The sequence below is a fragment of the Schistocerca americana genome, chromosome X, assembly GCF_021461395.2.
Source record: "Schistocerca americana isolate TAMUIC-IGC-003095 chromosome X, iqSchAmer2.1, whole genome shotgun sequence".
NCBI lineage: Eukaryota > Metazoa > Arthropoda > Insecta > Orthoptera > Acrididae > Schistocerca > Schistocerca americana.
Genome location: NC_060130.1, coordinates 929690382 through 929710946, shown reverse-complemented (window position 1 = coordinate 929710946; position 20565 = coordinate 929690382). Strand labels below are relative to the sequence as shown.

Here is a 20565-nt window from a genome sequence, read left to right as displayed (position 1 = left end):
CGTGGTGATCGTGCCACAGGGTGTGGTTGTATGCATACATTCACGTCCAATCGTATCCGCTCTTCCGGGCCACTTTTATTTGCCCCATCCTGTACTGACACACATGTATTGCGAACAGTAAGAAAATATCATATAAGCTGCTTTACTGTAGCAACTGCAGTGTATAATGTATTGATTTTTTATTTTATTTTTGCAGAATAAATGTGTACATCAAAACACCACCGCAGGAGTCTTTGAGCACGAGTCACTCGCGCACCATTTGTTACCTCGGAGCGGCTGTCACTGCTGACATCGCTATTTTCACCATCGTCCTGACGTTAATGACATGGTGGAGCCATCCCACACTGTCTCGCATCCGTCTAGTCTTCGACAATGTAACGCACATTATAGAAATATTTCTTCGGCAAGGTAGGTTCAGTAAATGAAAAGTCCTCATTTTACATTTGAAAAATGGCTCACTTATTTTTATTTTACAAGAATTTTATATCATAATGAGGTAGTTTACAGTGTAATGATGTACCTTCAGAGTCGTTGTTTCCATGTTACGCACAATATTTATGTGCAGTGCGGGCAACGAGTAAACATAACAGGAAAATTCACAGCGCCTCAAAAAGACGACTTGATCAGTCATCAAATATTTTGCGTAAAATGAAAACAAAAAGTACACCACTTATCAGTTACGCCAAGCAAACCACAGAGACGCCGGCCAGAGTGGCCGAGCGGTTCTAGGCGCTACAGTCTGGAACCGAGCGACCGCTACGGTCGCAGGTTCGAATCCTGCCTCGGGCATGAATGTGTGTGATTTCCTTAGGTTAGTTAGGTGTAATTAGTTCTAAGTTCTAGGGGACTGATGACTTCAGCAGTTAAGTCCCATAGTGCTCAGAGCCATTTGAACCAAACCATAGAGCCGGTCGGATTGGCCGTGCGGTTCTGGGCGCTACAGTCTGAAATCGGGCGACCGCTACGGTCGCAGGTTCGAATCCTGCCTCGGGCATGGATGTGTGAGGTGTCCTTAGGTTAGTTAGGTTTAATTAGTTCTAAGTTCTAGGTGACTGACGACCTCAGAAGTTAAGTCGCATAGTGCTCAGAGCCATTTTTGAACTAAACCATAGAGACCACAGTTTACAGTGTGAAATATTTCCAGTCGCAAGGACAGAAATGCAGTGACGTGTTTACAATAAACGACCACAAGGAAATTCAGAAAAACACTAAATGTTTTTAGGTAGTTTCTTGCGAATGCCTAAGGAAATATTGTAATACGTTCGTTACGCTTCCCATTCACAAACACTCATTCACTGTTAGAGAGAGAAAGAAAACTAGAAGGACGTTCGCAAATGTTCTAAAATTTGAGCTGGAGAAAATTACAGCATTACGTTTTAAATATCTAGCGGTTTGTAGAGGATGAATTCCGGAACATTTTCCAATAACGAATCTATAGCTGGAAGTGTGAAATGAAGTTTCTACAGTTCTGTGTATTTTCTACATAATCAATAAGCTAAATGAAACACCAGAACACTGTGGTTTGGAGAACCGTTATTGACAAAACAGAAGAGTAGTATCAAATATTGTAACCGAATTTTTGGCTGCGCTGCTTTAGACCAAATCTTCAATGTGCTAACCACCAACTTCGTTACATAATGTGAAATAACGACATCACGCTCCCCTCTCACGGCTCCAAACGCTCAAAAGATGCACTCCGTATGCGCAGGTACTGTTCCTGATGGCGTTGAGTACACAAGGGGCTTAACATAACATCAGGGGAATAAGTCAAGAGAGGTGAGGTCAGGGGAATTCAGGGCCAAGATAATGTCTGCATGAAGTAGTCTGTAAGATATAGCCTGCCACAACGATCAAAGTACGCTGAAGTACCGTCGTGAAGAAACCATTAACTGGTATGCAGTAGCAAGGGAATGTCCTGTTAGAAGAAGGCATTCTCCAGAAAGTTCAAATACCACGCACCATCCAAATCAAGGGTGGCCACGAATTTGGCTCGCGAGCCGTGCCGCAGTACTCAGCCTGGCTGCACTTTTCCCCAAACGTACGGAACGCTGTCTGAACGTTATGAGGCCGAAACTACGAACGCTCTGCAGTTAAACGGCAGTGCAGTCACACTGCACAAGACCTGTTTTATGTGTCACATTTTTCAACAATATATATCATAAACAAAACAATGTTTTGGTATTATTTAGTTAATTTTGGCGATCTGAACAAATAATATAATTTTTATCTCGTACAAATTATCAGCGTATGGACAGATTTGGACAATTTCACAGATTTTCGATTGCAGGTCTCTACATGATCATGACGTATTTAGTTTCATAATCGCAGAAAAGGTCTTTGACACAATATGTTGATCGGAATAGTTTAGCACTTTTCTAACCTTATTATGGAAACGTGGAAACTCTATCTGAGGGAACCAATGTAGAGGCTCTTTACATTACTAACGTAAAAGGATTTGTCTTTGAAATGAGAATTATACTGCAGATCAGTGAGTTACCCCTGGACATGCTCAGGGTACCTTAACTGTAACAGCAAACGGTCTCTAAAAGGGCTTGTAGGCGGATGTAAGATTGGCAGTGTCCTCAATACGTTTAGAAATATGTCCTTGTCATTCTTTCAAAGCGACAACGAATTCTTCAAGCCTCTCGTTGTTATGCCAGTGATCATAGGGAACTGGGCTGTGTCTTGTCTGAATTTTTCCCTTCTACAATGTTATTTTCTTTTTAAATGCTTTCAAATCAAATCATCAATAAGTTGCTTCACAGTATATTAGTGTGGGCAGTAAGCAGTCACGTCCATTCAAAATGGGAGATTTGCTATCCATTCCGGACGTTCTAATTTTCGTTCCTGCACTATTCTTTCCTTCAAAAATTCAACAGTAATGGGTTTTAAATCGAGAAACCTTTCCAGATCTGACCCTTGACTTAATCAATGTGTTCTGCGAAATATACACTGAAGAGCCTAGGAAACTGGTACATTTGCCTAATATCGTATAGGGCCTCTGCGAGCACACAGAAGTGCTGCAACACGACGTGGCATGGACTCAACTAATGTCTAAAGTACTGATGGAGGGAATTGACACCATGAATCCAGCAAAGCTGTCCATAAATCCGATATCAGTATGGAGAAGGGCTTACGACTCCACTTTTGACATCAAATCGATATGCAAAAATTAAATTGATCACTTATTCACCCACGTCCACGCCCACCCCATCCCAACCACGTCCACCCCCGGCCCGGATGTCGTCACGTGCGTTTCTCAGCCTGCACGTGTGCCCCAGTAATCTCCTCCTAGCACCCTCCTCCCAACCTTCCTTATTGGCGGAAATTTTGAATGTTGGCAGGAATTTCGAATTTTGGTGGGCATTTCGAATTTTGGTGGGAATTTCGAATTTTGGTGGGAATTTCGAATTTTGGCGGGAATTTCTTTGTCCCAGGGCTGTGCTGATATCCAACCCCATCCCCCACCCGGGAACTGGCGGGAAATTAAAAATTGCACTACCATTTCCGGGACTCAAACCCTGGTCTTCCCAGACGAGAAGTCCAGTGGCACCCCCTAACACAATCAAATCACCAGAGGCTCCTGGAATTGATAGGGAATTAAAAATGGCTGTGCCCTTTCCGGGAGTCGAACGCTGATTCTAGTGGATGGAAAGCTCAAGTGCACCCCCAACACATGGAAAGTGTCCAGATGTGGGAGAGGAAGGTTATGTTAGTGTACTTTATTTATTTTGAACGGGAAACTGACGCAAAGATCAATCCAAAGTAATTACTCACAAAGGTCGGTCTTAATTACACAACTATAAGCATAGCGCTACATAAGGATGGCATAAAAGCGCCATACACCTTTGCGTAAAAGTTCTAAATACAGTTCAAAATTGTCGTGAAAAACCAGCACTTGTATTGAATGGGTCATATTGCGTATAAGTACTGCGAAAATCGTCGTCCTAACCGACTCCTAAGGGGGTGGTAGTTCAACATGTGTTGTTCTCGATGTATAATCACAAACTGCCGAAAACCAAGGCCTTCTCACTTCCCCTCACACGTCCGCTTTCCCCTCCCCCACCTCCATCCATCCATCCATCTACGGGGAGCACACATGCTTCTTAAAAAAAATGGTTCAAATGGCTCTGAGCACTATGGGACTTGACATCTGTGGTCATCAGTCCCCTAGAACTTAGAACTACTTAAACCTAACTAACCTAAGGACATCACACACATCCATGCCCGAGGTAAGATTCGAACCTGCGACCGTAGCGGTCACGTGGTTCCAGACTGAAGCACCTAGAACCGCACGGCCACACCGGCCGGCACACATGCTTCTTCAAACGGAAAGATGCTCCACCGAGAGGCTCGCGCCCCCACTGCCCGCCCTTTTGTGTTGTCTTGCCGACCCACTCACGGCCCCACCAGAGCCTCCGAGGTCACTTGCGATAAGCGGCATGCCTTCAGACGGCGGTCCTAAACAACACAAAATGGAAATTAACTAGCATAGAACTGACATAGAACTGTCAGTGCTCCTCCCAGCATCTCGGACCACCGCTACCACCCTCTAAGGCTGCTGCCCGCACTTGGCATTCCACCATCTGGACACCACCGCGGTGTGGCGCTCATATGCCAGCACAATAGCGTGTATAGTCACATAACAATAGAAGATAAAAGGACGACCGCCTCAAGTGCAGCTTGTTCATTGAAAATATAAGCTACAGAGCCCCTACACGCCGCCCTTCCCCCCCGTCTCCCCCATGGCAGAGAGCGGCTGTGTCCAGCGACCACCACAGCAGACACGCCCCCCCTCCTCCTTGCTCGCAGCAGCCCCCGTACGTCGATGGACAACAATTGTATTTGACGCCAATGCATCTACAATCAAGCACCTATTAATAGAAAGCAAGACTCATTTGCGACCATAATAAATGTTGCCTTTCCATGAAAATTGGTAAAGTCCATTTTCTTGTAGTTTTATAAACAAAATCGGTATAGTTTTTACATTCGATTGCAGTCGCATCTCATTATTTTGTGACGCCTAGCAAAGTGTACCACCACCGATCACAAATGATCAGCAAAGACATGCCCACCATTCAGAAAATCAGGGGAAAGAAACTTCGACTATTTTGATGCAAGAACTACCGATCACTGCCGATTGTCCTCGTTATTTCGAAACTGTCATCAGAGTAAAGAAAAAGCGAGAACTTAAACCACAAAGAAAAAAATTGTATATTAAGCAATTTCTTCCAGCTTGTTGAAAAAGTACACAACCTGAGAGCATCTCTCGCATTCAGTGTCTACAAATTAACTCTCATGCACCTTTTATAACAAACATTCCAGACAATCTTTCACGCTATTGGCACACATGTCGGAATAAAAATATAGTCATTTAACGTTTGACAACTAGAAGTTGTATTTCAAGACAATGTAGCTGTTTTGTACACAATGGCAGGTCCCAATTCACCTATGCTATGTTATATCATACTAGCATTTACGAAACAAATCGTAAGAGGCTGTCTCGCCCTGTGTAGGTGGGAGATTGAAATTTCGTTAAAAATGGTTCAAATGGCTCTGAGCACTATGGGACTTAACATCTGATGTCATCAGTCCCCTAGAACGTAGAACTATTTAAACCTAACTAACCTAAGGACATAACACACATCCATGCCCGAGGCAGGATTCGAACTTGCGACCATAGCGGTCACGCGGTTCCAGACTGAAGCGCCTAGAAGCGCTCGGCTACAGCGGCAGGCGAAATTTCGTTAAAAGATATTGCCGCAACGAAAAGAAAAAAAAATGCTTGTCAAAAAACATTCCGTGGTGCCCTAGCCATCTCTTCCACCCACCAGGCGGCACGTCATTGATATCAATTTGATTGGCTAATTAATTAAATTGATCGTGAGAGTCACCTTGTATGGCGAGCAATTTCTTTTCAGCAGCCGGATTTCACTCGCCAAGTAGGACAACTGGGAATGCATGGAGGAAAATCGATGTTCTTTTCGAGGAACACTATTGAGAAATGACATCCGAAGCTGATCACAAAGGGATTCTACAACCCACAACATACATTTCGCGTAAGGACTGGGATATTAAAAAACACAACCATAACGCATATGTTACCATCACCCTGCATTAAAAGTGGTCTTGAGCCAACAGGCACACACGGTCGCTGATAGTGTTTTGCTTCCAGGCAGAAATACTGTCCGAAATGCTGTCCGCAATTTGGAATCGAGTCAATCCATTCAACCACATATTTGCATTGGAGCCTGGAGAGACGCCTTTTAATGATTACACCCACTGGTAAATCATATTTGTACCACTCTCATATCTCGAAACGAGTCACCCCTTTTCTTTTCGAACCTATCTGCTAAGGCTCCCATACACCAAGAACTCCAGCGCTGTTTGTAGACAGTCCCTCTACATCTTGTAACTGCTCCTAAGTCTCTGCCCCGCCCTCCCTGCAACTTAGTCCATATGATCGTCCCAACTTAGGAATGACCTGTACGGAAGTCGCCGAGTGCTATATCTAAGACCTTTTTCATCCTGTGGGGAAACAGGACGACCTGAGTTAATGCGACAGGAATGCGTTTAGACCACTCGGTGGAAATGGGAACATGCTGTCATAGCTCCGCCAACCGTGTACAGTGTGCAAGGCCAGCGCCAAACGAAGCTTTCCCCTGCAACACGAGGTAGTAGAAGAGATAGTACAAACAGTTATGGTGGTGAAACTTCCTGCCAGATTAAAACTATGTGCAGGACCGAGACTCGAACTCGGGACCTTTGCCTTTCGCGGGGAAATGTTCTACCATCACATGGCATAAACTATACAGATACCACAACACAGGCAGGTTGAAATAAAACACTGATACGATATTTCTCAATGACAAATATAAGGAAGACTTCGCAAAATGTGGAAACTGGAAGAGTTTGCGGTATTGTAGATTGCTTCTAACAGCTATTCGGAGGTGATTACCTGTAACGTTAATCTCATCTTCCCATCGACAGGGTATCGGATGTCTCAGTGCTCCATTTCGAAAAGCATTGTTCCTTCATTTTGCAATCATGTACATGATTACTGTTCTCGTTACTGTTCTGACGTTGACCATGGCTGGAAGGTGCTGTTCACAACACCCATGAGGTAGCACAAACAAAAAGGGGTAGTGTTATATTATTGGTGGAAAAAAATAGAAATGAAAACATACGTATGGTATTGCAGCATAGGACGCGTCTGCAGCAATGAGAAACGCCTCCAAATAACTGTATTAAGGTTATGGCCTCTACATTTAATCCCACGTTCCACAGCGACAAGTAGAAGATATCCTGTGTTCCGTCAAAGTTCCTCCATCTCAATAGAATGGTGTCAGTCAATCATTCTTCAGTAATGAACAGCATACCCAGGGGACGGTCGGGATTGGAAAGACGCCGTTGATGTGGAACGAGGTACTGTAATATACACCGCAGCTGATAGCGAGATCAATTTTAACAATTTTATTTTTCCCAGAAGTCAGAGAGAGCAATATCCAAAACATTCTGAAACCTGTGGAGAAACAGAGTGAGCTGAGTTAAAGCTATTGGAGAGTGTTTTGACCACTCAGTGGAAGTGGGAACATGTTGTCGTAGCTCAGCCACCCATGTACGATGTGTGAGGTCAGCGTGAAATGAAGCCTGCTCCTGCCACACGGCGACAGTGCGAACAGTTATGGTGGTGTTTCTTGCTGGGAAAATTAGGAAGCCTCAACATCAAAGCACATCTGCGTCCCTCAGTATCCATTCACGTCAATCAAACAATCATTCTATCATATTTATTGTATACCTTCCAGCAGAGAAAACTTACGAACTATAAAACCTCCGTTAATTTTATCAGATAGATTTTTACCACATCTCTCTCTTCCGATAAATCGAAAACGAATACTGTCTACATGCCGGCATCGAGCATATGCGGCGATCGTATTAAATATACAGGAATTTATCCATTGGAGCAGGTGGTCAGCGATCGACGTCGCTTGCACAGACCGGAGTAAAGTTTCATTGCCTGTACTGTATGAGAACCTTCTCTCACACGTTATCAGTCGCCGGAGAGGGACCCTTTTTCGTTGTTTGATACACCGTTTTTTCTGCTTTAATACGCTTTGTACACTGCCATACTTTTTTTTCCGCCACGCCTTCGACGGCTGTGTCAGATTCTAAACTGACATTAACACGTTTGGTCCATTGACTCCCCCCAGGAAACTACACATCCCACAGTGTAAATCACATTGTGTGGTAATCATCAGCGATAATAGGCATCATAGTTGATAGTGAGATTAATTTTAGCAACTTTATCGTAATTTCAACAATGACCAATAGCTTCTGGAAAGCTGTATTATACGTGTATTACAAGGAATAGATGTTTTAGGGAAGTAGTTTTTCATAAAAAAAATGGTTCAAATGGCTCTGAGCACTATGGGACTTAACTTCTGAGATCATCAGTCCCCTAGAACTTAGAACTACTTAAACGTAACTAACCTAAGGACATCACACACATCCATGCACGAGGCGGGATTCGAACCTGCGACCGTAGCTGTCACGCGGTTCCAGACTGTAGCGCCTAGAAGCGCTCGGCCACCCCGCCCGGCGTAGTTTTTCATTATACAGTTTATCGCCATAGTTTATCGTAGAGAAACTTGCAAGGAGAATGTATGTCATTCGCTGGAAATATATTTCTTACATTGGGATAGTAACAGCGTTGCATTCCATACGACTAATAGGTCGAAAACCGCAACGATCTATCATTATAGCGTGTTTTAAATGCACAACATTGTAGCCTTAGGAGTGCATGTAGCCTTAGGAATGCATGTGCTTATGTTCTCTCTTACCAATACCTTCTTGGTAATGACCCATCACACTAGAACAATACTTTAGAATTGCTAGCGTAGTTCATTTACGTAAAGTGCAGCAAACTCCGTCCGCCTGGAGCTCCATCATGCATAAAAACCACCCGTTTCTTGTTCTTAACCGTCTGTTATATCATCACAACAGATTCATATCTACTGTACACCGATAAAGGGTGCTAACCTCCTCAACATTCGCGCATATGGAGAAACCTTGTGCTCTGTTCCTACACGAAATGTGGAATGCAGCGGTCTACATCTGGTCAGCTCCAGGGAGCGTCAGTCAAAGACAATGCGAGGAGATTTTTCGGTCTCTAACATTATCCTAAGAATGCGAGAATGCCGTGTGACTGTCATCCGCAGAGAGAAAGATCGCAAGTTACGCACTATGATCGAATGCTAGAGATATATAGGTCGCTGTGTGGTATACGTTGGTGTATATGTTCAAGAATTAACAATGAATGAACATACTGCACGGTCATCTACTTACTTTCGCGATTGTACTCGCAGAGTAGTGTGGAGAATAGTTCTGACAAACATTTGCGTGGTGAAAAAGATGTAAGAGACGTAGTAAATCAACCAATAAAATGCATAAAGATACGTAGCTCTCAGGGATGATAGCGATACTGCAATGCTATCATCTCAGCTACCTATTGTTGCAGGGACATGAAGCGTTTAAAAATTGTTAATTTAGAGGTTCATTCTGGTAAATGTTTATTCGACGTGGAATATTAATTTCTGTAGTACTAAAGGTATTGAAATACTGTTGTGTCATTGGATATGCCTCATTTATCTGAGATCGACAATGTATTCAGTTTTGCATTATTATTGTATTGTGAGTTATTGTAGAATCTCAAAGAGCTGTAATTTGGCCATCTTTAAGAGTGTCTGACACTCCGCCATTTGATGGAGCATATTTTACACAAAGGTAATGCGAGCATCAGACATCCAAATTCCTAGCTCTGGGATTTCCAGCGATGCGCTCATTGTCTCTGCATCTGGACTCGCTCGTACCACCAGTCAGCTAGCCGGAAGCTGGCACTGCAGTGGCGCGCTCTCAGCCCTAGTGCCCGCTAGTGTACAGCCGTATAACAAATTCATCTTACCTTGTACCAATTGTAGGACGCCAATTAGCTCCCTAACTTCATATAACGTCACACATCTTTCACTCATTACATGAAATGTATTCGCTATTCCAGTTGCAAATATATACAACCGTCAACTCTGTAACGGAATGCAGACAGTGAAAATTTGAGCCAGAGTGGCATTCGAACCCATATATCCTGCTTGTAACGAGCGGTCGTCTTACCATTAGGCTATCTGAGCACGACTCACGAGCACACCCAAATTTGCATATATCGTCAACCATGTGTCCACAACTTGCACTCGTACATTCATTATGTATATAACTGTACAGGGGAGACATTTTAACTGACAGTCGCTTGCCTGGTCTCCCTTGCAAGGGAATATACGTAATGAACGTACGGCTGCACGTTGTAGACATGTGGTTGACGACATATACAAGTTTGGGTCGAGCTGTGAGTCGTGCTCAGGGTGCCGAATGGTAAGGTGACCAATCGCGATAACTGGGATACACAGGTTCGAGTCCTGCTCCTACACAAATTTTCATTGTCATCTTTCCATTATACCTATGATGGTTGTCCATAATCTTAATCGTAAATACATTTCATGTATTTTATAACGGCTTTGGCCGCTGCGGTACCTGTTCCTTTGGACGGGCATGTGTGTCCGAAGGAAATTTGTGTCTATCTTCTGTAGACTGCACGCCCTGCAGTATGTGTTTACTTCCAATAGACTTCCACATTACGAAAAACACACTACGCCTACTACCGAAATGGTGTCCTTGGAAGCGCAGCACCACACCTAACTTCAAGGCTAAGGAAACTTTCAGTAGTTTTCAGTCCATAGTCTCGGCATGTGTCACGTCTCAGCAGTCATTCAACCACGGTGTTCTAGTTGAGTTAAACCCAATTGTTGTCCCAATTACGTTATAAAAGAGCTTTTGCACTGTTGCTTAGTACATGAGATGTATTGAAACAGTCATTTCATAGTCAGAAGTCACAAAATCACCCTGCACCCAGCGGCAACCAACTAAATGCGTTGTTCAAGCCATAGCAAGTGTACTGCTTCATAAGAGTGGTCCAAGCAACAAGGCCCAAAAGTTAACAAATAAAATGTTCAAATGCGTGTGAAACCTTATGGGACTTAACTGCTAAGGTCATCAGTCCCTAAGCTTACACACTACTTAACCTAAATTATCCTAAAGGCAAACACACACACACACGGACAAACCCATGCCCGAGGGAGGACTCGAACCTCCGCCGGGACCAGCCGCACAGTCCATGACTGCAGCGCCCTAGACCGCTCGGCTAATCCCGCGCGGCCCAAAAGTTAACACATTGTCCTCGTACGTGGCTGGAAGGCGATGGAGCAGTTGGAGGAGGGCAGTGGGGTTCCAACCCTCGTTTGGCCACTCGTGCAGCCTTTAAATCTGCGGGGGTCGATTTCGTCCTCTTGGTCTTTCAACTCAGCTAATTCTCGTTAATAAAGATCTCGACTTAAATGGAGCATTAGTCTATAACCCTGCGATCTACAGTCTACATCGACATCAGCATAAGCACACCACAAGTCACCATAAGATGTGTGGTGGCGAATACTTCCACTGCCATTATCATTGCTCTCTTTCCTATTCCACCCGCGAGTCATGCTCGTGAAGAACGATTGTGTAAAAGCCTTCGAACGACTCAAACTATTCTGATTTCCCCCTCATGATCCCTTTACGATGCCAGAGGAAGTAGTATGTTGCTTGACCCTTCTTGGAATGTGCGTTCTCCCGATATAAACACCATAATTCTCTATGATGCTGGAGTTGGATGAACATTTCCGCGACGCTATACCGGTAACTAAACGATTCAATGACATAACTTGCTTCTTTTGTTTCGTTATTCCCTATATCCCTTAGTAATATTACCTCAAAAGAGTCGCGCGTTGAGAATAATACTCAAAATGTTACAACGTAGGTTTTGTAAGCTATCTCTTTCGTGGGTGGATCGTGTTGCCTCATGATTTAGTCTCAGTTTCAGTCTGGCATACGTCATCCTTACATTTGTTTTTACGGTGTCATTCTGTTTTAAATTGCGACGTATTTTACAATTGTGACTGTTTCCGGACAATGGATGGCTATCGTAATGGAACAGCAGAGAGTGTTTCCCTCTGTTAATCCGCATTATGTTTATGTTGAAGGTCAACTGCCAGTCCCACTAAGTTCCATTTCCCTACAGTTCTTCCTGCATTTTATAACAATTTTCTGATGTGACAGCTTCCCTATACAGAGTATTCTTTTAAAAGTGTCCCACATTCCTACAAGAGATAATACTGGTAAACACTCCAAAATGGACCTGTAAATATTTATCCGCAGACATACTTATATCGAGATATCGGCCATTTTACTTATGTCGAGATCGGTCAGGACTCAGTAGTGTAGGCTCTCTTCTTGTTAACTTTCGTAGCTTATTTCTTATTGAAGTATTTTGTCTCTGTATTTAGTCCTGCGAGTTTGGGTTGACGCTATTGTCAGACGTGGCACTTAAAATTGTGTTTTGTATTAGTCATCCCGGACATGTAGTTCTGAGGATGTGATGGCATCAGAACAAGATTAGTAATTCAATGGATTGCGAACATCGTAAACAGTGGAATGTTGTCTCTTTATTCCAAGCGGGAGATAACAAATACGATATTTTCCAGTGGTTTGGCCAATGACGTTAATCGACAGGAATATTTTATGTACGATGATAACCTCGACGCAGTATTCCATCTAAAAAATGTTTTCATCAGGGTGCTCCAACAATCTGCAGACGCCGGCCGGGATGGACGAGCGGTTCTAGGCACCACAGTCTGGAACCGCGTGACCGCTACGCTCGCAGGTTCCAATCCTGCCTCGGGCATGGATGTGTGTGATGTTCTTAGGTTAGTTAGGCTTAAGTAGTTCTAAGTTCTAGGGGACTGATGACCTCAGAAGTTAAGTCCCATAGTGCTCAGAGCCATTTGAACCAATCTGCAGACCCAGGGTCGTTCCTAAGGTCAGGCTTCTCAGTCACCTTACCAGATTACAAGTGACAACTGAGTCTAAGACACACTACTAAAGGTCCACTTGCATTGTATTTACGGTTGATATAGGATTCACACACAGTGGGATAATAAATTCACACAATAATAACATGTAAGTAAATGCAAATCCTTGCGTGATCATGGAACCAAGGCATCAGGTTCGCTTTAGTATCAATGCGTGAACAGGACCCATTACCTCATATAGATACGGTTATCTTCCCAGTCATACCTTAACGGTTTTAGCATCGTCACTAAATCACCCTGTATACACGACTGGGCATCACTCCATTTTCTACGTCTCGTACGACAGTACCTAACACAAACTTTTAATGAGGGGTAGACTGGCTGAGGAAGTGCAGTCGCATCGCCCCTCCAGTCATATGAACTTAATCCCTGAAACTTCTTTATTTAAATAAATTTTTACTTAGACATAAATCACTTAGAAGGTGAAACATCTACGTTATTTAATTCTGAAACTGCTGAGTGAAACCGACCGTACTGTGCCCACTTTCTCTTTACTTCTTCTTATCGATTCAACACTAACCCACAATAATCTAGCGCAACGCAGTTTGACAGCTCAAAAAATAATAACCTGACTTCCAATAATTAATACAAAAGAATGGCCCTGAATTAGAAGAAATTCTAACAATAACCTATACATATCATAAGTCACTTACCTCAGAGAAAATCTTCATTACACAAACAACAGCGATACAAGTGCCAATAATGAAAATGGCAATGTCAACAATGAATTAACTAGAGAACTAGTAAAAAAAGAAATCCAGAATATATAACCAGTACAAAAACACAACAACATAAAAACAATAAAAGCACAGAATCTGCAACTCTCAGAAAACTTAGGAGAAAACTTCAAAATGAAAATGTTATCATTTCAAAAGCAGAAAAGGGAGACACAGTAGCACTGATAGACAAAGAACAATACATTGAAAAAACATGAGAACTCATCTCACAAAATAACATTACAAAATTAAAATTAGACCCAACAAACAGATTCCAGACAAAAGTAAAAAACACTCTGAAAAATCTTGACATCATACTGGGTAACACAGAGAAAAGAAAGTTGACACAGATCAATCCCACTTCACCAGTCCTCCGAAGCCAACTAAAAATTCACAAACCGAATCTTCCTGTGAAGCCAGTACTGGATTTCAGAAAACCCCCCACTTACAAGCTTGCAGGATACATGTCAAAATTATTGTCTGAAAATCGCAAAGTACAAGAAGACAGAACCATTAAAAACACTACACAGCTAATACATCAAATAAAAGATATAAAAATCCCGGACACTTCAACACTCCTCTCATTTGATATAGAAAGCATGTATTCCAACATACCAGTACAAGAAACAATAGAAATTATAGATAAGAACCTGAAAACTTATAGCCAATTCCCTGATGAACAGATCAACCAAATACGCACACTAATAATGCTCTTAACAGAACAAAATTACTTCCAATTCAAGAATGAATTTTTTTTAGAAGAAGATGGATTACCAATGGGGTCCCCAGTTTCAGGAGCCTTAGCAAATATATTTGTAAACCACATTGAAGAGATCATTTTCACAAAAATAGTAACAAAATAATACAACATATATTGGTTCAGGTATATGGATGACATCCTTTGCGCCGGCCGCGGTGGTCTCGCGGTTAAGGCGCTCAGTCCGGAACGGCGCGACTGCTACGGTCGCAGGTTCGAATCCTGCCTCGGGCATGGATGTGTGTGATGTCCTTAGGTTAGTTAGGTTTAAGTAGTTCTAAGTTCTAGGGGACTGATGACCACAGATGTTAAGTCCCATAGTGCTCAGAGCCATTTGAACCAGCCATTGACATCCTTTGCTTAATAGAACCACAAACAAAAATTGAAAAACTACATACTGTCACCAACAAAATACATAAAAATATGAAGTTCACAATTGAAACAGAACAGAACAACCAAATCAACTGTCTAGATATCACAATCAAAAAACAAAACAATAAACATATGTTTGAAATTTACTGTAAACCCACAGCAACGGACATTATCATTCCCCAATCCTTCAACCACCCACATGTACTAAAGCAAGCAGCATTTCAACACAGCCGGCCGGTGTGGCCGTGCGGTTCTAAGCGCGTCGGTTTGGAACCGCCTGACCGCTACGGTCGCAGGTTCGAATCCTGCCTCGGGCATGGATGTGTGTGATGTCCTTAGGTTAGTTAGGTTTAAGTAGTTCTAAGTTCTAGGGGACTGATGACCTCAGTAGTTAAGTCCCATAGTGCTCAGAGCCATTTGAACCATTTTTGAACTTCAACACATGCTCCATATACTCAACACAGTACCACTCACCAAAGAAAGGTACCAAAAAGAACTGGACATAATAATACAGAGAGCACAAAATAATCGTTACAATAATAACACACAGTCACAAAGCTAAACAACAAAATTAAAAGTATAATAAAAGCAGAAAGATCCAAACCACAGACAACAACACGAAAGAACCTAACACAAACACGCAGTTCCATAACGACTGTACAGGATAATCAGAAAAAGATGAAAGAAAACACAATATGGTACACAATGACGTACAAACACAAACTCACCCATAAAATCACCAAAATTTTCAAAAGACAGGGAGTAGACAAGGTATGCACAACAGACAATTCTATACAAAAATACACCCCAAAACTGACTAAAACCGGAGATATATACCAGAAAGCAGGGATATATCAACTACATTGTTACACTTGTGAAGGCACATACATTGGACAAACAAGCAGAACATTTGATGTCAGATACAAAGAACACATGAGAGCTTGGAAATATGAGACAAACCACTCCACACTTGCAGAACACCTAAGAGAAAATGACCGCAATCCAACCACTGGGGAAGATGACCTGAGAATAATTAGAATCAACAATAAAAAACACCTCCCAACCATGCAGGAAAATTACCACATACATAAAACCAAAGCAGAAGGGAAAATCCTGTTGAATGACCAAGTACACATGCAAAGCAATTCATTATTTACACTATTAGATAAAATAATAGAATAACGTTCGCAAAAAGGATTAACATAATAATACTATCCAATATAATAATGGAACCCAACATCTTTACACTCACCCATCCATGAACCCCTCCACAGAATATTGAAACGAAAAGTCAAGTTTTCAACCACTCATTAACAGCTAGTACACATACAAAAAAAAAAAAAAAAAAAAAAAAAAAAAAAAAAAAAAAAAAAAAAAAACAGACTCGTTGGCTCTATCCCTCTCTGTCTCTCACTCATGCACACACACACGGTATAAACATCATAAATAGAAGTTAATCTCGGACATACACTTCGTTAGTTTGGCACTAAATAGGTAAACATGCCGAAGAAGATGAAACACGTAATGAAGTCGCAATATTTACGTTGTAAAAAACTAAAAAACTGTGGACGGCGAAATAGTTGTATCGAGTGACAAAAGAACAATAGTACACCACAAAAAAGAGTGAGAAACATGGTGAACAATGTTAGGAAGGCCAGAACACAAATATGTGATTATATGGCAGTGATAAACTTCGTAGTGCGACCTCCAGACCAGATATGAGGAAACGTAGATCAACAAATCGTAAGTAATTACGTTTAGTGCAAAAAAAATTGCGAAGTAAACTGTTTGATAATCTAAAACTAACAAATTTGTATCGTTACAGATCCCACTGATGATGCCTTAGAACAGGAGAAGGCGAAACGCGAACGGGATAAATAAATAAATAAAGTAACTAGCAGAAGGGAAAGGCAGTTTTATTTACAAAACAAGTATTTATATGCTTGCTGCGGAGGATGACCAGAGAAACAAACTTGGTAAAAAAGTAATTACTTTTTTCTCTCATCTGGTCTGGAGGTCGCACTACCACTTTATTACGGACATATAAGTACAACTTTGAGTTCTGACCTTCTCCACTCTGTTCAGCATGGTTCTCCTTCTTTTTTGTGGTGTACTATTGTTGTTTTGCCACTCGATATGACTATTCTTCGGACACTGCTTTTAACAATGTAAATATTACAACTCCATTTCGTGTTTCCTCCTCTTTGGTGTGTTTGCCTACTTGGTGCCAACCGAACGAAGTATATGTTCAAAACCAAAGGTCCGATGGATAGCATGAGGGATACGTGGCGGTCAACTGGTGAGGCTAAAAGTGGGCTAAGTGCCACGAATCTTTGTAATTGTTTTAAGCGTGTGACAATGATTTTCCCAGATTGAAAAACATAAGAGGCTGGAAGAATGTCAGAGCGTCGAGCACCTACGGACCCTGTAAAATTTATTCTTAGTTACTACGCTCCAGTCCGAGGACTTTTTTTATTTTAAAATAAGCTGCCGATACACATATTAACATAAAGAAAATAAATGTTTTCAAATGTAGATGGATCCAATTTAAAAAAGTTGCACCTGGTGTCGTCAAGATGAGACAACGTTTAACGAACTTGAAGACTGGAGCATCTACACGATTTTCAAGAAAGCGATTACCACTTAGATAATAAAGAGATTTCTTTTATCGTCACAACAACGTGAAAACAGCTTCTCAGCTGAAAAGGAAAAGGACCTGCAACAGATGCTACCGTATTAGAAAGTAGCTAATAGAAAATTTTTCGAACAGTTGATCCATTAAAATTGCTTTGTGCTCTATAAAATTAAAAAAAGGATTTAAAGTAATTTAATCACAGGATAGCGTGTCTGTAAAATGTATCTGTAAAATGTTTTTGTATTAACAAAACTTACAAATGCTTGACATTTCTTTCATTGCCACTTACCTCGTTTTGCCAATACCTGTGTAGCATTAGCACGTTCTAAGATTTCTGAATAAAATATTCATTTCCTGGGTAAAACGAAGAGATCTTTTACAAACAACTGCAGTAGATGTGTGACCTATTTTAATGTATTCTATTGTATGAAACTGGGGACCTCGAAACGACGGAGAGGCTTCGTCCCCGCAGTGGTGCACAACCGCACAACAGGTTACAGCTGTCCACTCACCCCACCGCCGCCCCACATCGGACCCAGGGTTATTGTGCGGTTCGGCCTCCAGAGGACCCCCCCCCCCCCCCACCCCCAACGCCCCCTGCCCCTCCCACGGGATCGTCTTACACCTGACGAGTATAACCCCAATATTTGCGTGGTAGAGAAATTATGGTGTACGCGTACGTGGAGAAAGTGTTTGCGCAGCAATCGCCGACGTAATGTAACTGAGGTGGAATAAGGGGAACCAGCTCGCATTCGCCGAGGCAGATAGAAAACCGTCTTAAAAACCATCCCCAGACAGGCTGGCACACCGGACCTCGACACTAATCCGCCGGGCGCATTCGTGCCGGGGACCGGCACGTCTTTCCTCCCGAACAGCAGAGCGCTAGATCGCGCGGCTCAACGGCCGGGCTGTGTGACCCATACTGTAGTCAATAAATAAAAATTATTGTTGAGGATTTTACATTAAAATATTTTTTGTCAAAACAAAAAAGAATTAATAATTCGGAATCAGTCTTTTTGCACTTAGCCTGTTATTGATTTCTCCTCTACATTTCTTGCTTAGACACACATATTAGGCGTATGGGTTACTGTTGGGTGGTTCATGTCTGCTATTTTGATGAGGTAATGTGTCAGAGAATACGTGTGATATGGGCAAGTTCAACATTTACAGGCTGAGAAATTGTTAAAGCAGAACTCGAACTGATGTATGGTCACCAGACGGCCGCCCGGTTGGCCGTGCGGTCTAACGCACGGCTTTTTGGGCGGGAAGGAGCACCGGACCCCAGCACGAATCCGCCCGGCGGATTTGTGTCGAGGTCCGGTGAGCCGGCCAGTCTGTGAGTGGGTTTTAGGCGGTTTTCCATCTGCCTCGGCAAATACGGGCTGGTTTCCCTTATTCTGCCTCAGCTACACTATGTCGGCGTTTGCTGCGCAAATAAGCTCTCCACGTACGCGTACACCACCATTACTCTACCACGCAAACATAGGGGTTACACTCGTCCTGTGTGAGACGTTCCCTGGGGGGTCCACCAGGGGCCAAACCACACAATAACCCTGGATTCGGTGTGTTTCAGCGGAGGGGTGAAGTGGACTGCGGTATTCGTCATAGGGTAGCGGACCACTGCGGCTGCGCAGGGACGGAGCCTCTCCGTCTTTTCTAGGTCCCCGGGCAGCATAACATAACATGACTACCAGGAGACATGAAACCGTTTGCCTGCAGGCCAGCCGCAGCGATCTCGTGGCTGCGCGCGGCGGCTGCTGGCGGTGTCTGCGCAGCTGCTGGGGCTCCTCATGGTGAGCGCCTCCTGCGGGCTGCTCGTCTCCTTCCTGGCCGACTCCCAGAGCGTCATGCCTTTCTCCGACCTCGACGGGATGCTCCGCGACGGCTCGTACGCACTGCACTTGGTTCCCAGTGGCGTCGAATACAGCATCTTTTCCGTAAGCTCTTCTACCTCCTATTAATCGATGCTTCCGTCGCTACTTGGTAGAGCAACTTCTTATTTTTGAACAGAAAGCGTAATATTTGGGCTGTTGTACAGAACAAATTTATTTAGTTAACCAATTTTCGGGCTGCAGTGACATCATTACACTATAACTGTCTATCGTGAAAAGTAAATTTCATCTTTGACACAGAAATAAACTGTCGGTCAAGGAAGTGAAGCACACAAAACGAGAAGAGGAAACGAAATAAACTTGAGACGAGGATATGCGACGTTACAGCAGTGATTACGAAAGCGAGTCAAATTTACAAAGATCATGGCAGTACAAGCCCTTTTATCAGCATGACACTGCACACCTTCTGGCCTGGATGTATGTAATGATTCCGTTCGGAACGTTATCATAAAACCATTGTATCCCTTCCTGAGACACGCTGGCCCACAACTTCCGTAAATGATCCTTGCTATACTGGATACTGGTACTGGGACAGAGCTGACGTCCGACTTGGTTCCACACTTGTTGTATTGGAGATAATTCTGGGGATGTTGCTCGCCACAGGTCAGTTCATAGAGACATATGAAACTTGATGAGCTTCGTTCTGTCGGAAAATTGTACCACGTTACTATCACACAAGAAATATCACGCGAGAATGTGGGATGTCCGTGACCCACTGTTGCGCCGCCAGGATTTCTTCAGTTACTGCCAACCGTAACCTGAAGCATTATCTGACGGCTCCCCGCACCATGACTCCAGGAGTAACATGGTTGTACCGCTCCAAAACATGGGAAGAATGGGACCTTCCCCCAATCGCCGCACACTCGCCGACTATCGTCATCTGGGGTACTGCAGAACCGTGATTCGTCACTGAACACACAATTCCGCTCCACTCATTAGCAGTCCATGCTTCCTGGTGAAAACACCACTCCAACAACAGCCATCTGTGTATCGGTATTAATGGCGTCCTACACATGAGACGGTAGTTCCCTTGTCCGGCTGCTGCTAGCCTCTGACCGACGGTATGGGGTGATACAGAACGTTGCAAGCGGCCCACTACATCTTCATGGATGACAGGTGCGTGTGGTAGGAGTTACGATGTTCTCGGTTCACAATACGGCGATATCGCCTTTTGATTGTCTGACGT

The 20565-nt window shown here is 43.1% G+C and overlaps 1 protein-coding gene across 1 annotated transcript in view; it reads left to right on the top strand.

The window, feature by feature from the left end:
• Window positions 1-19448, top strand: part of LOC124556406 (glutamate receptor 3-like) — a 192290-nt gene extending 172842 nt beyond the window's left edge. The window contains exons 3-4 of the mRNA XM_047130366.1: window positions 197-408; window positions 19207-19448. Coding sequence (XP_046986322.1) covers window positions 197-408; window positions 19207-19448 — 454 coding nt within the window. The remainder of the gene's footprint in view (window positions 1-196; window positions 409-19206) is intronic.
• Window positions 19449-20565: the final 1117 nt, after the last annotated feature.